Here is a 15,733-nt window from a genome sequence, read left to right on the forward strand (position 1 = left end):
TGCATGCATACATACAGAAAGACTAAGTGCACTCCTGTTACATGGTTCAGCTGTGTATGTAAATATATGGCAGCTACGCTAATACAAGGAAAAGAGATGAAAGTTTAATCAAATGAGACCTGTATCAGGTTCATCGGAATTGAAAATGGACTAAAAAATGAAAAAATCTAGCACAAGAATGACTTTAATATAAGGTAACATTTCAAATTTTTATCACCTAAACCCACAAAATTCTTGATCTGCTCCTTCTTGCGTTCTCTGCAGAGCTGAAGTCAGGACCAGCTAAATAAAAGATAATGCAACTAGGCATAACACAATAAAAGATATTACCTTCACCATGCATTATTGCTGCCAATTATAAGAATCACTTCAACTTAATTTCAAAGGCACAATCACCCTCAACTGTAACAGTCTCTTTTTTAAATTTCAAACCGTATTACATTAAGGCAATAACTCACCTTCCAGCTATAATATCAGTCTCCCTTATTGCAAAAATACATTTCATAAATACTTCTCATCGACAAGTCAAGCTAATTCAGGTTAATTTTATTGTATTTTGGTGCTATCTCACATTCGTGTGCAATTACCTTTATCATTTTATTGCCATGCCAGAAAGTAATCAGAACAATTATTTGAAAAAAGGAGGTGTATAAATTCTAAATCACACTTGCTGGCATTTTTGATAAAATAGCAGCTTTATCTCAGAAAGTGGCAGGGACATCGGATAAATCATGCATCAGTCAAGTGTAGCTGACCCCCAAGTGCATTGCACAATATCAGGAGTGCTTCAAAAGAAACTTTCCTACATAATCCATCATTCTTTATAATACCAAAATAGCTATACCTGAAAAGCAGGAGCTAGAGAATAATAACAGAATAAATCCAGGCAATATGAACAAAACCATTAATAGTGCTCCTTTTTAGGCTAAAGGAGAGTCAGGAATCTGAATTGTGTTCAAGAAAAGAATTTCATTGGAATTTTTAAAGTGAGTAGAACAGCTTTAAGCATAAATGAAGCAGTGATCTGTGTATTAAGAATTCACTAAAAATACAAATACATGTACAGAAAAATATATACACACAAAAGACAGGTGTCAAAAAACTCATACAAAAATACAGCATTATAGTCTTGTCATACAAAGTCTGAATTTTCCTGTCATTACCAATTTCAGTTTGATTCAGGACAAGTGTTTCACTATATTGAGAACAGAGAACAAAGCATTACGGTTAGTAAAAGAATTTGTTTATCAAGTTTAAATGTAATAACTACAAAATATCCAGAGAACTGAACTAGATTTAGAATTACATCTCATGAAATACAAAAAAAAAAAAAAAAAAGCCACATTGTCGTAAGAACACCATAAAATCCCCAAATTCCTAAACATACATTTCTGATGTATGCTTATGCACATAACTATGGTCACATTTCAGCCTCTTCCTCAAGCCCAACATACATCCTTGGTCACCGCAACACAGCTACAGAATCAGGGATCAAGTGAGAGACAAAACCAGCAGCTGTGGAGAATGTCCACATCTGGCTGCTTGCAGAAACCATTTTTCAGCACCCTGCTTAAAAACTGGTCAGCACGTTATGTCAGTGATTATTGATTTCTGCAAAACACACGAGCCGGGTATGTATTGTGTCGCACCAATGTGTGGCTGTGCTCACTGTAAAACTGTAAACTACTCACACGCTATAAATATCACTATTCTAAAGAAACCTGAGCTACATTACATATATTAATATGCATCCAGAATGGGAAGGGGGGAACAGCAGCAGAGAGTCGAGGAGCAGTGGCTATGTGTGCGCTCCTCCTGCGGTCCCCATTGTAGATGGGGCTGTGAGAGTTCACATTTTACCTTAAACCTTCTGCCTTTCCACATATCAAAAAGGGAAAGCTCCCCTCACAGCTAACACTGCACCTTTCAACTAGAAGTGAGAGCGGGAGAAATGAAAAGGTTAGATAATAAATTATTAGTTTCATGTCACTTGCCAGCTATATCACACCTAGCTTTGAATGAGAGGGAACTAGGGGCTCTTCCACGTGTGCCTGGTTGTTCGCAAGATAATCAAATATTTCTCTGCAATTATTCAACGTACCTGCTACCAAATGTTTACAACTAGAAGGTACATAAATACAAACGCAGAGAAGATTGTTAAAAAGAAAAAGTGAAACAAGAATTTATTTCCCCCAAGAATTTAATTTCTCCCTCAACCATTCTATTAAAAAAATAATCTTTTAGGGAAAAGAGAAAGAAAATCTTCTACAAATGAGTAAAAAGACAAAATATGCCAAAATACTGCTTTTCTAAGCCACATTATGTTACACGAAGCAGATTAAAAACACAAGAGATGCCACTATTAAGACATTTTTAATAGTGATAGAAGTTGCCAGCAGGAATAGTTAGACATGCAAGTTTGATTGTACTAAAAATACTTTCCTAGAAGAGCATTACTAATGTTACAAAAGTAGCTATTCCACAGGAAAAAAAAAAAAAAGTATTAGTATTTTCAAAGTTCATTTCAATTATTTGAAGACTATGGCTATTGAGTACAAATTTGTTGGTGCCTGTCTTTCAGTAAGGAAAATCATTCTAAATTTCTTGATAAACAGCCATACACTCTTATTTTACTACAAACAGCTATTCCTCTACATTTACCTCACTGAAGCACTAAGCCCCCAAATTAAGCATGCATTTATTTTTCTTATTTTTCATAAATGAAATTTCTATTGGGAAACGGAAGCAAACAGCTAACTTAAAACTGAAATTGTAGCATTGTCCTATTAGTTTACGCTCTGTGGAAGATAGATACGTGATGAGGAAAGGTCCACTGATGCCTGTTACCAACCATGACAGAGCTACAGAGATTTACAATGCAGCATCAATCTTGTCAACTGAATCCTTAATACTGACTGCTGGACACTGGGGAAAAAACAAACTATGTTACGTGAACTCTTTTGTAATGCTGGACTCCTAATGTACACCTAAATGCAAGGCTATTTTACTAGAAACTTACTTTTGGAACACGCCTTGATGCCATGCTAGATGAAAGATCTCTGCCTGTAAGGAAAAAAAAAAATCTCCGTTAGATTGAAATTTAATTTGAATACCAAGGAAGAATAGCATGTCGATTTGATCATTTTTCTTATAACTAGCTTTGTATCAGTTTTTTAACTAGGCTCTATTTTTTCAGTGTAAATAATATCAAAAGGGAGTTCGCTTTTTTTTTTTTTTCCCAAACCACCAGGAATTTTATGTTCTTTAGGTCAGCTTTGCTTGTTAAGAGTCAAAATCGAAGACACACTGAAGACTTCTTTCAATAACAAGCACTACAAAACTTTGATCTTTCAAATAAGAACGCTCTCTAAGACTTACTACTAATTTAAGAAATACTTGTACAGGCAGTAATGCACTTCTGAGTTATTTAGTGAAATAAACAACCTTCTATATTTTAGGAAATGACATGTTTTAAGAAATGAAAGCAAACAACTTACTCATATTCTGAGTTTGAAAGTACAGTTTGCAAAACGCTAAGAAGTACATAAAAAATGTTAACTTCAATTATTAGCACTGGAGTCTGAGATAGCAATATCATTTTTATACCACTAACAAAAAAAAAAAAAAAGAGTTTCTCTTTGAAATAAAGGAGAATTCTTATTTCCTTGGCATTTAGTTTTTCTCCTTTATTTTCTTTTCAGTGCTATTTAGTTAGGATCACTGCATCTCTGCAAAGATTTGCGATAAGCATTACGCTTTTGAAAAGCAAGGAGACTGACAAAGCTCAGAGTCCTGACTTACAGAGTTCAAAGGGAACTCCTCCACTTCAGCCAGGGAAGTCAATACAGGACTGGGAGATTAACTGTACCTGCCCATGACAAACAAAGACGTGACACCGATGACTGAGGCTTTCCAAGCACTTTGAAGCATTCCAAGCCTCAGCGTCCATGACAGGAATGAATTTACAGCCCCCTCCAGACTACTTACAAGAAAACTGTAATATCTAAGTTTAACACTACATCTTAATTATTTTAAGAGTTTAAAATTAAGATCCCAAATTTTATTTTAAATAAACTAAAAACCATAGCCTTGCAAGGTAGGGATTGTAAAGATCACTAATTCCATTTCTAACTGTGAATAACTCAGGCAGGCAAGCAATCTACTAATATTACTTAAGGCATCTGTGATAGAGCTAACAATAAAATAGCAATTTATTTCTATTGTCAGTCCCAAATTCGAACTTTCAAAGGACAAAGCAACACTCAGCTTTTTCAGATTTTCCTGAAGGGTAAAGCTAAAACATTTGCCTCGAAAAGCAGATTTACCCAGAAACTGTTCTCTAACCTAGCCCAAAGTACCGAGAACAGCAGAATGTGTGAGTCCAGCAAACGAAGCCAGCATCACACAGAGACACCACAACTTTCTGGCTGGCTGTCCTTCTGGCGTTCCCGTGCCACAGCACAGGCTGGGAAGGGACAGGAGAGTCCCGCAGGCGCTGCAGCACCCTGGGGACAGCACTGCTGCTCCGCCGCATTGAATTGCCAGTCCTTTCCCTGAGTAGCTGACCAAGAGCATCAGGCTGAGAATTTAGCAAATCCCTTCTGATTCCTGCTGGTAACAACCCAAGGACTCGATTCAACTGAAAAAATGCAGTGCAATTCGGGGTTATTCATCTCGAGATAAATCTCCCAACACCACATTCTTCCTAAAAATTCAGCCAAACGTGATGTTTGGAGCCTATCAGCCCTAATGCTATCACCTGAAGTAAAAAATTGGCAGGGATGGCCAAGTGCAGAGACCAGCGTGGGGGCTATGCCACGTCAATTGGGGCATGGTGCATAAAACAGGCCTCGGTTAGAAGCGTGCTGCTCCTCCACCAAGCCTTGCCATTCAGGACAAGTAACCCCCCAGGACCACACATCTTCCTGAACCTCACAGGAAGGCCAGGGAGCGGAGGAGCTGCTGAGATGGCACGGTCTGGCCCACCAGCACCCCGTGGTGCTGGCGGCCTGCCCCTGGGCCCAATACCAAGGCTTGGAGGCTGGCCACCCGAGGGAGGCTCCCTGCTGCCTCAGCAGGATTGGGGAGACCCATGTCTTCCTCCAAAACACCAGCCTCCGCACCTCAGTAAGGTCTGGATGCATTTGTACCCTGCACTTTTGCTTCGCTTGCACCAAATGTTGAATAATTACCGTTTAACAGTTACTTAAGCATCACATACACCCCGTGCTAGCCTCCCGTGGAGCTGCGTGTTTCAGAGCAGCCCAGCAGTCAGAAGGCATTCATTCATTCACTCATTCCTCTGATACAAGGGAAGGAAGGCTGGGGCCCCAAATTACAAATCATCACAAAAAAAGTAAGAGGGATATATAATAATATATAATATTTTTTATAATAAAAAGGGAAAGGGGACTGACTGGCTGCAGTAGTACAGACAGATCTTCTTTGCCTCAACACATTTTGGGGAACTCCTCGATTTGTCACTAACTGTATTAATTTTTTTTCTTTGGAAAAATCAAAATGCTTCGATCCATCTGAAAGTAATGTGAGGAACTCCCAAAGATGTGTTTAACCATTTTACAGGGTGAAAAGCGGGTAAACTTGGAAATAACCCCAAATCTGAAAACTGATCTCTACTGAAACTTATTCGAAGATGATTGTAGGTTTTCTTCCTCACCCCGCAGCAAGAAAGCGCAGCTGAGAGCAACGCACTGCACTCTGCAAAGCACCTCTTTTACCAGCTGTTTATATGCTGCATGTAGGAAATTATGCTTGTAAAGCAACTGCAAGGTAAAACCTCCAGTGTGAGTCTGAATAAAACTAATGCATCAGACAGCATCCGAACAAAAATAATCAGTAACTGAGAGGCAATGACATCAAATGCAAGCTCTCACCTATAAATCACACCACAAAATGCTAGGGTATCAAAATTATCCTTCAGCTAGTTTAACTTCTGAATAGTGTTAGGGACATAACAAGCACTAGAACAGCCAATTATTTCGCCAGGCTAGTTTGGAATATTTGCAAACCAAGACAGGCCTCGTCCTCCCCAACTGCTTGGCGGCCAGCCGTGCTCCCCCTAGGCCAGAATGCTGCTCCCACCCCGGCGGGCCCAAAAATGGTATTTTTGACCCGCTGCATCTGAGAATAAAAAATGATTTCAAGTGTAAGCAAACAGCTCATGAGGGACACAGTGTCTGGCAGAGAAACTATGCCTGACTGTGAGGAGATTGGGATGTGAGAGGAAAGGGGTTCCAACTTTAAGGACATGGATCCATACACCAGGCCTTACCCAAGCGCCCTACAAGCACCACAGCTGCCCGCGCCCTGCTGAGAAGTTCTGAAAAGCAGGCAAGGCACTGGGGGAAGGCTCGAAAAAATCTGAGCCCCTGGGGAGGTGGGTGGCTGAGAAGGACAAATGAACCAATTAAGTAAGAAGAAGCTGCATGGTGCCTAAGGAGGGCTGGTGATTGATTACTGTTCATGACCTCTTTCTGCCCCAGGTTGAGCTGTACAAGTGTGTGCTTGTCCAGGATGGCTTCCTTCTGCTGACAGGTGACTGGGGCAAACACAGCCAGTAACACTCAAGCCATGGTGATCACGAAGAAGGCCTGCAGCTACAGAGGGGAAAACCACACAAGACCATTCCTAAACTTCACAAGGCTGGGGAAGTTCAAAACATCACTCCAAAATGTATCCCACCAACCCTGCAAAGATGCTGTCTTGTTACTAGAGGCCAAGCTACGCACGAACATCTTTTGAAATTTAGTTGAAGGCACCCCTGAGGCTGATTCCAAGGCAAAGAAGCTGGTACCTCTTCTGAACGGCATAGGAATGACTTTTCAAATTCAACCATGACACCCCATTCTGAATCACGTACCAAAAACTGAGATGCCAGAATCACTGAACCTGCCTTGAAGACAGGAACCATATTGTCATCCATCACTTCACCAAGACGGTAATTTCCTCCTACATCTACAGATGAACTGAAGGGATTGATTCATGAGCAGAACTGAAGAAAGGTGAAATTTGTCCCCATCCTCACTGGCTAGCTCAGAGCTGCCTGACTGGGACCAACGAGCTCCTCCCTCATGCCTCCTTGGCCTTTTGGTCGGGAAATGCCCAAGTTTTCCAGAACTTCTGTTCCCACAAGGCTAGAGCCACGCTGACGAGCAGCCAGCGGGATGTTCCTGAACCACCGGCAAGACGAACAAATGTCTTCAGGTGCTGGTATGAGCTCCTCCATGGGAGGAGGTGACATGGTACAGGAAGTCAATATATTGTAGACCCACGGTGCAAGCATCCCACACCTTGAAATCCATTAACAGAAATGTAAAAAATAGTCAGAGCTTATCTCAAAAATCAGGTCCTTTAAGGGCCATGAAACATTTCAGCCGTATGGTGTTGATGGGTTAGAATGGAAGTCCTTGGGATTTAAGATGTTTTCCTATTTACTTTCACAGAACTCCAGCCTGAAAAGTACGTGTGGTGGCAGCATTACGATGAGAACTCTCGGATTCATAAGAAGTATTTTTCTCAGTTCACCAACACTTAAATATTAAAGGAAGATTCTCCTTGAAAGAGAAGTCTTCAGGATCCGCAAAACTTAATAGTCTCTGGTTTTAGCACTAAAATTTAAAAACAGCTAATATATCAAGTCAGTATATGAATAAAATTCCATATGAAAACATTTAAAGTACATTAGATTTTTGGTCAAGATGAAAGACTGAAAAAAACTCAAGCAATCTATTCTAATTGGGTTCCCATGGTAACTGTACAATTGGGTTTTTCAGTATAACATCCCAAAGGCCCAATGCACACTTGTAAAATATACTTCAAACAGCCTGAATTGTTTTTACATTACAGCACTCCCAGGAAGATCAATTACTATACATCCCCACCCTAACTATTAGTGGCAGGAGATGTTAACACTATTGGCCATATTAACATAAGTCATGTAAAAACACCACATATCACCATCATTATATAAAACTAATTACACACTTCAGATTCATCAAACATGTTCTGAGTAATAAACGTATACTAGTCTTGTCACAAGATCATGTTTACTGAATGTTCGAAATCAACCCCAAATATATGCCAAACCATTTTGCTTCTTATATTGATTTCAAGGATAAACGGAATCAATCATTAATAATTACACTATAAGATGACCCACAGGGTTAATCATATTCTTAGAAACTCTGACTATGGAATCAAATATAGATACACAAAAAGAAAACTGAAAAGCATTCAAAACCAGGCTCTATATATTACCAGTGATATAAAATGAAGTTGGTGAAGACAAAATAGCACTATTATTCTACTTTCTGAAAAAGCACAAGCATCTATTCAGAAAAGTTACTCTCAGATTGACCACCTGGCCTTGTTTGTCCTGAAATTCAATTTCTGGAAATGCAATGCTGGATGCTGGCACAGCTTGTTCTTCCAGACATCAACTGCCTAAAGCCTCAAAGCTGAAAGGAGATGATGACCCATGCCCACTGCAAGCAGGATTCAAAACCTACCAATTCAGTTATAATTCCAGGAAAAAAAATAAAAATAAATAAAATTAAAACCAGTTTGAATAAAGCCAATCTCATTTCTCAGTCGACCAACCAGAACTCTTGCTCTTTCATGGACTGAAGAAACATCAGCAAATAACCAGAGGTATTTTTGCTGTCAATAGGAGATTGTGCAAGGGATTTCCCTTTTCTCCCCGCCCTTCCCACTACATTATATTTGACCACACTGAACTTCAATGGAGCAAGATGAAGGGGAAAAAAGTTGTTTATGAATTGTTTCTCCAGGACACCGCTCACAATCTAAAAATGTACCATCAACAAAGCCAGCCCACTGCTCTCAAAGCAAGTTTGTGTATTTCTTGTGTATTTTTAGATGTGGGATATCCTATCTTGTAACTTTATAAAGTTAAACCAAAAAGTTAATCATTTAACAAGGCCTTAAGTTTACTTTAGGTGTTTATTAAAAGTTTAACTTAGTAACAGTCCTGTATATTTGAATATACAAACAACTGCAAATCATTTTGTTGTTTGCATTGTACTGACTCATCTAAAGCAGTTAGATAATTAAAATATTATTGGAATGCTAATTATGCAGCAGCAACATCCACATGACAGCATTTACACTTGCTGTCTACGTATCCACAGAAGACCAAAAGCCCATCTCTTCAGTGGCCCATCTTCAACAGCACCAGCAGCATAGCAAGCACTTGGTGATTTTTTTTTAACCTGTCCACTGTCATGTCCCCCCAAAAGCAGGTTTCAAGTGTCCCGAGTCAGAAGTGGGATTTCGAAATGTGAAAGAAAACAGGCAAAGGGCTCAGTGTTTGCCCAGTTCCCTTGTGAACCCAAACCCAGCACCCCCAGCCGCCTGTTCCAAGATCCATCACTCAGCTACACGCAGTGTAGTGAACAAGTGTGATCTGAACTGACGCCTGCTGCTTCTTTGGATGCCGTTAGTTCCTGCTTTTAAAGAGGCAGAATTACTCTGTTCCCCTTTGCTACGATAGTCAAGACCGTAGGCCCCTCTATCTATAGTAGCAAAATATGCAATTTTGCTCGGAAAGCAGAGGGAAAATCAGAATCTTCATACCAATGAAATCCCTTCTTCCTCCTGGAGATTAACTTTAAGGGGGATTTATCCTGATGAAAATATTTGTATGTGTTGGGTGGAATGTCAGCTGTGGGTCCAATTTTTACAAGTGACTTGAAAATATACTTGAAATGATTTGTATTATTTAATATGACATAATATGAAATGGTACATAGTCCTGACAAATCAGGATAGGATGCTTTTTTACTGCAAAATAGTAAATGAGGAAACAATTTGAAAAGGTTTAGCAAAAAGCATCAAAATAGTGACATATTTCCAAAAAATAATTTCACAATAACTCAATATCCATAAAACTGCAAAGCCACACAAACTTTATTGGCATTCAAATACATTTGACTTTTTTTAAACAGTAGTCTGGACCACACACGTAGATCATAATATCAGCAGTTTTAAAATTACATTTAGCATTTCTGGAAAATATTTCAATAGAGGTTTGATTTGTTTTTATTGTTCAGTTGTTCCTCTACCTGTGTGTTTAAATTAATGCTGGCCCACACGCACCACTGCTGGGCGATAATGTTAGCCTTATGGGAGAAAAAACTTAACACGGGATTTTTTCTTGCATCAGGAAGGTTTCCTCATTATACCTTCATATAAATTAGCAGAGCTGAAGTCCTTGCTAGGACACCTTTGCTTTTTTAATTATGCCATTAATGAAAAAGTTAACAGCCAAGACACATGCTGAAACCTGTCACTGCCTACAAGATTTCAGGCCTCCTAAAATTAAAACTTCATCCTACGTTTTCCCATTAGTTACATTCTCTTCACCAGTCCAGATATCTTATGAACACTCAGTAAACTAGAGAATTGCACAATCCGTCAATAAAGTAAGCGTATTTTGAACTACTGTCCATATGACTCAATTTGTCAGTAAAAACTGCCACCAGCGCTGCGCTTGCAGAAAAATGTCCATAAATGCATTATTGCGACTGGCAGATCGATGTCCATAATAAAAACAAATAGATTTAACAAGTGCTTGCTTTTACGAGTTATGCTATTGGTGGAATGTGCATTCAGCTTCACCCGTCAACTTCTGGGAATGGGCAATACAGACCAGGTTAGGTACTTGCTGACTTCACTAGTGTTACAAACAGGAAATTATTCTAACGCAGGAAATCTTTAAAAGTGTTAGACTGAATACTAATGCCTTCAGGATGTATTTAGAAGTTTCACACATCCAGAATTTAACATTGTTCTGTGAAAAATAAAATGAGAAATGTTAACAGGTATTACAAAAAAGTTTTTTGTTTTTTTTTTTCGCCTGCCCTCTTTGTGGAAACGAAATTTAACTTAGGTCAGCTGCATCCCAGGCAGAATGGCTCACTGTGTCCTGAGGGTGATGTGAAACACCCCGAGAAGCCCCAACATCACAGGGCCTAAAATTTGTTCCCATGAAGCCGATGGTTCAGCTCTTACAATACCAAAACGAGAATGACCATCACAGCGGAAACCAAGTGTCATTGGCCCCAAGAGAGGATTTCATCCCTTGCATCAGAGATGAAGGACAAAGCTTACAGAGAAATTACACCACATTAGTCAGAACATCTGCAGGTAGAGCAGCTGGCATACCAAGGTTTAATTCATGAACATCAGTTCTCATTCCTCCAGATTCCTGACTGCATGCTGCTGTAGGAAAGGATACTACAAAAACAGTCATCCATGTCTTTGACACGTTCTGCTTTGGGTTTTTTACATTGCTGTTCCTTCTAATAGTTTCCCCTGTCACCAAAGTCAGTTTAAACAGAATTTCTTCGGCGCAGCCTTTCCATCTTATCCACGCTTCCCATAACAAACTCAATACTTTTTCTTCACAAGTCCTTAAATTAGCCATTCAAGGAAACCCCGATAACCTTCCCAAAGGGCATGAGCTTCTCCTTCAGGCTACCATCCTTTTAGTGATGCCATTAACTGATTCTCTACATACGTTAAGCATTAAACAGTGGTGACAAGTTAATTACAGAGTTATCAAGAGATAAAGTAGTCACGGTAACACAAGTTGCAATATAACTACAACAGTTTCCTATAGAGCTTCTGTTCAGTTGCTGGTGTAATTGGTGTAATTAACTTGTCATGGATCAGAATGCAGATAGGAATTGCTAAAGCCACCTTGCAAGCTCACAGGGCTACATCTTTTTTCCTCTGAAGCTTGAGGCTTTTGGTAGAATTGTCCAGATGTGGTACACTTCTGTTTAAAAACAAAGCAAACAAAACTTTTTACTTGGAAAAACTCTGCCACACAGACTCACAGACCATTCCCAAGGAAACAAACAAACCTGGCAAATTTCAGAGAACTGTACCTTGTTAGACAGAACTATCCTGCATTACAGGGGTGCTTAAAGGCTTTTGCCCAAGAGGAAATAAGCTTTAAAAAGCATCATAGCAGTGAAATGTACATAAAGAAACCCAAGTTTATGGAAACTGGAGAGGGGCCTGTTTAAACCCCAACCCAAAATTAATACATGAAGTAATAACTCGTGTTTAGAACAAAATACTGTGTTATCTATGATTCTGTTCCAAGGCTACAAGCACTAGCCTTAAACCCCAAGCCCGGTGGTCCCATGTTTGCTAACCCTTCAGGTCTTGATCAAGACGCAGACACAAAGGCACTTCACCTCTGCTCACTGCTACCCAGGGAGAAACCTTCCCAAGGGGGTACCCATACAGGAGGGTGGGGAGAGCTGCTGGAAGAGACCTTCAGCCCACCTGACCTCCTCAGCGCTTCCACATCCCAGCTACTTGAGTTGGAAGAAAGCCCACGCGCAGAGCGGGGAGGAATTGTAATGCAGGAGGGCTCCCGCAGAAGATCCCCCATCATGGCTCCACTTAAGCTGCGTTTCCACGCAAGCGAGGGAAGACCAAAGGCCACAGAGGCAGTTCAGGGAGGGAGAGCTCCTACACCGCCACTCCTGGTCCCGCGTGCATTAGGGAGACAGGCAGGGCTTGGAGGCCAAAGCCTCCGTCAGGTTCACAAGGGAACCCTGTCAGCTGTGCAGGGCCCTCCTCAGGAGTCACGCCGTGACAGCCGCCCCTAAGCTGAACGTTACGTCTCCGTTCGTAATGTGGGAGGCTTTAGTATGTAGAGGCTGCACCTCACCATTTAATAAGAGCTCTATTTCACAGAAATAAGATGCAACTCAGTAACAGGTTTTATTTGGGAGTCATAGCAGGAAAAAAAAAGAACACCATTCTTTACACTTACTTTGGTTTTAAAACTGCATGCAGTTACAACATTGTACCTGTTTTACAAACGGCTGTAGAGCTTGGCTTTTATGCCAGCAGCAAAAAAAAAGACATTTTTATGTTAATATCAATGTGACATGCATTACTTTAGTGCAGTTTCACGTTGGCCTGATCAAGCTACGGGCTGCTGGCAGAGGGCAGGGCGCTGCCACCCCTCCTGCCCTCGCATCGCTCCATCCTGCACCTGATGGAAACCCGAAGAAGCGCCTGAGCTCCCGGCCGGGCTGCGCCCATGGTGAGCCCTGAAGGGCTCCTGCAGCACCGGGGTGCTCCAGGCCCCACATCGCTCTGCAGGAGGGATTTCTGCTCCTTCACTCCTGCTCTACAGAGACAAGCTTTAGAGCTGAGATCTCTCCACCAAACGTGCTCGGCCTAGCTCCTGTGCTGGCAGCCGAGGCCCCGTGCTGCCATAAAGCCACGTTTCTCCCCAGACGCCGCAAGTCTCAGGGCACTCGAGCCCCGGGGAGCACACAGCGGCTGCAGACGCAGCTCCCCAGGCTGGCCGCGGCCAACCCCCGTGCCGCCGTCTCAGGGCCCGCAGCCCCCGGGGGGACCCGGCCCCGCCGCGGGGGGAGCGGCCCCGGCCCCGCAGCCCCGTGCCCGGCCCCGGCCCGCTGCCCGCCGCCATGAGCCCGCGGCTGCTTCCTCCGCCCCGAGCCGCCCCGCAGGGCCCGCGGCTGCCCGGCCGCCCGCGCACCTGCCGCAGGGAGGAGGAGGAGGAGGAGGAGAAGAAGGGAGGACGGCGGAGCGCGGCGGCTCTTCCCGTCAGGCCGCGGCCGGGCAGGCGCCGTGAAACCGGGGCGGAGCTGCCCGGGCCGGGGGCCTCGGGCTGAGGCAGGACGGCCCCGGCAGCTCCCGCAGCGGGAAGCAGACGGGCGGGAGGCGCGGCAAGGCCCGGCCCGGTGGCAGGGGGAGCCCCGGGGGAGCCCCGCCGGGCCCTGGCCGAGGCCGCGGTGCTGCTGCTCCGAGAGGGGCTGAGGAACCCCGCGGATGTCTGCCACAAAACCACGGCCTGCGGGCTGCAGCCAGGCCGAGAGGTGCCGGTGCACCTCAGCTCTTTGTGGGCGACTGCTGACAGAAATCTGCCGAGTCCGGAAGCGAAAACGCAGGCCTCATAACTGCCGTGTCTCCAAGCGCACGGTGCTAAAGAATCACCCGAATCTGTCCTTTGCTAGTGCTTAGGAGCAGGGTGACGAAGGATAACAGGCAACGGCTGACAGCATCAACATTTCAACTCATTTGCAAAGTTAGGGGCAAGGCAGGGACAAGGAACTAAAAGCAAGTTTGCCAATTTATTGTATTTGTCTTGGATTGGCAAATGCAATCTCTAAAAGAGGAGACAGGGAGGAGGAATGTAGACTGTAGATTGAGGTTTATTTGAGGTTGCACACACACGAAATACAGGAGAAAAGGTGCTAGCCATGTTTGCAACAAGAAACCTTTAATTTTCAAGCCAGAGGATCTTCCACTGTCTGAATCTTAATCTGAGTTTTATCAGCAAAACATTTTACGGTGGTATTGTATGACTCAGAAGTTATCACAAAATGGAGGGCTCCAATTGGGAAATATCAGGAGAAATTTAAAAACTCATCACAGAATCCTGGAAATCTATTTTTCATAGGAAATGAACACTGCGAATAAAAATGACATTGAGTGAGCACATATGTGTTAAATCTGATTCTAACAAATTACAAAATTTGGTCCAAAATGCAGAAGTTTCCACAGAGCAATTGAAAATACCTTTGGAATTGACGCACTTGGTGCAGACTTAAAAAAAGAGCAACGAATGACACCAGTGTGCCATAGTACAAAGATACTCCTTTTTCTAGTAGTACTATTTTTAATGTGGCACCTAGTTTTCCCTTTTGTTTTCTGGTCTAACCTCAGTCTCTCAAGGAAATATAAGCAAGGAATGTTTGCCACCCCGTTTTACTTTCTTTGCCATCTACATAAGCAAGGCATCGTCCAATAATCACTGCAGAAATTGATCTCAGATAGTAAAAATGTACGGTGCTTCCACACCATCCTGCTAATTGTAACTCACAGATGTATCAATTTAGAACAAGATAGAAGTGATTTGTGAATCTGTGTGATCTATAAATTACAATTAATATAAAGAAAAATAAATTCAAATCTTTCCATATGAGCAGTTCATCAATGCAATGTCCTTTAAGCGACAAAGAAACAATATTATAAGAAAGGAGAAATATAGGAAAAGGTATTTCATGTTAGTAATAAGTTACAAGCAATTAGAGACTTCTGGTGCATATTTTCTGATTTTTTTATGCATTCATAATTAATTTCTGTTACCTTTACAGTGGCAGTTAGTGAACAGATTATTCATAGTTATTACGTAACTGATGCTGTATGCTGACAAGAGAAAATAAAGCTTTCCAGTAGCTTTAATGAAGCCTGGATTAACAGTGAATTGAAAGGTACTGGCATTGTGTGCCCCATACAAGTGCAATGGTTTAGGTGAAGATGATCTCATCTCTAGATGAAAGATCTCTTCACATCAGTAAGCTGTGGACTGGATGGGATACCCTAGAGATCGTTATTATTTTAGAATGTAAATATCAAATTTCTTAAACCCTGATCCTTTTTTTTTTCTTTCTTTCTTTTTTTTTTTTTTCCCAGACATTTTGAAATCCAGTATCATGATGTGATTAAAAAGGAATATGGAGATTTCTGCAATAAGAAGTAGATCTACTACATGGCAAAAAAAAAATAAAAATAAAAATAAAAAATTGTTTAAAAACCAACTACTCTGAAAGCCAATTTCAGCAATCCCCCTTTCCATAATGATCATCAGTTCTCCGTCTGTCTTTTCTTCCTCAACATACAAACAGAAGATAAG

At 41.8% G+C, this 15,733-nt stretch overlaps 1 protein-coding gene across 1 annotated transcript in view; it reads right to left on the reverse strand.

Moving 5' to 3' along the window:
* The window catches only part of MGMT (O-6-methylguanine-DNA methyltransferase), a 170,186-nt gene extending 156,469 nt beyond the window's left edge, over positions 1-13,717 (reverse strand). Inside the window, exons 1-2 of the mRNA XM_035547622.1 lie at positions 13,574-13,717; positions 3,020-3,063 (exon numbers count right to left, since the gene is read on the reverse strand). Of these exons, the coding sequence (XP_035403515.1) occupies positions 3,020-3,043 (24 nt within the window). The 5' untranslated portion in view covers positions 3,044-3,063; positions 13,574-13,717. The remainder of the gene's footprint in view (positions 1-3,019; positions 3,064-13,573) is intronic.
* Between the last annotated feature and the right edge of the window lie 2,016 nt (positions 13,718-15,733).

This window comes from Cygnus atratus, chromosome 7 (genome assembly GCF_013377495.2).
Source record: "Cygnus atratus isolate AKBS03 ecotype Queensland, Australia chromosome 7, CAtr_DNAZoo_HiC_assembly, whole genome shotgun sequence".
NCBI classification, from domain to species: domain Eukaryota; kingdom Metazoa; phylum Chordata; class Aves; order Anseriformes; family Anatidae; genus Cygnus; species Cygnus atratus.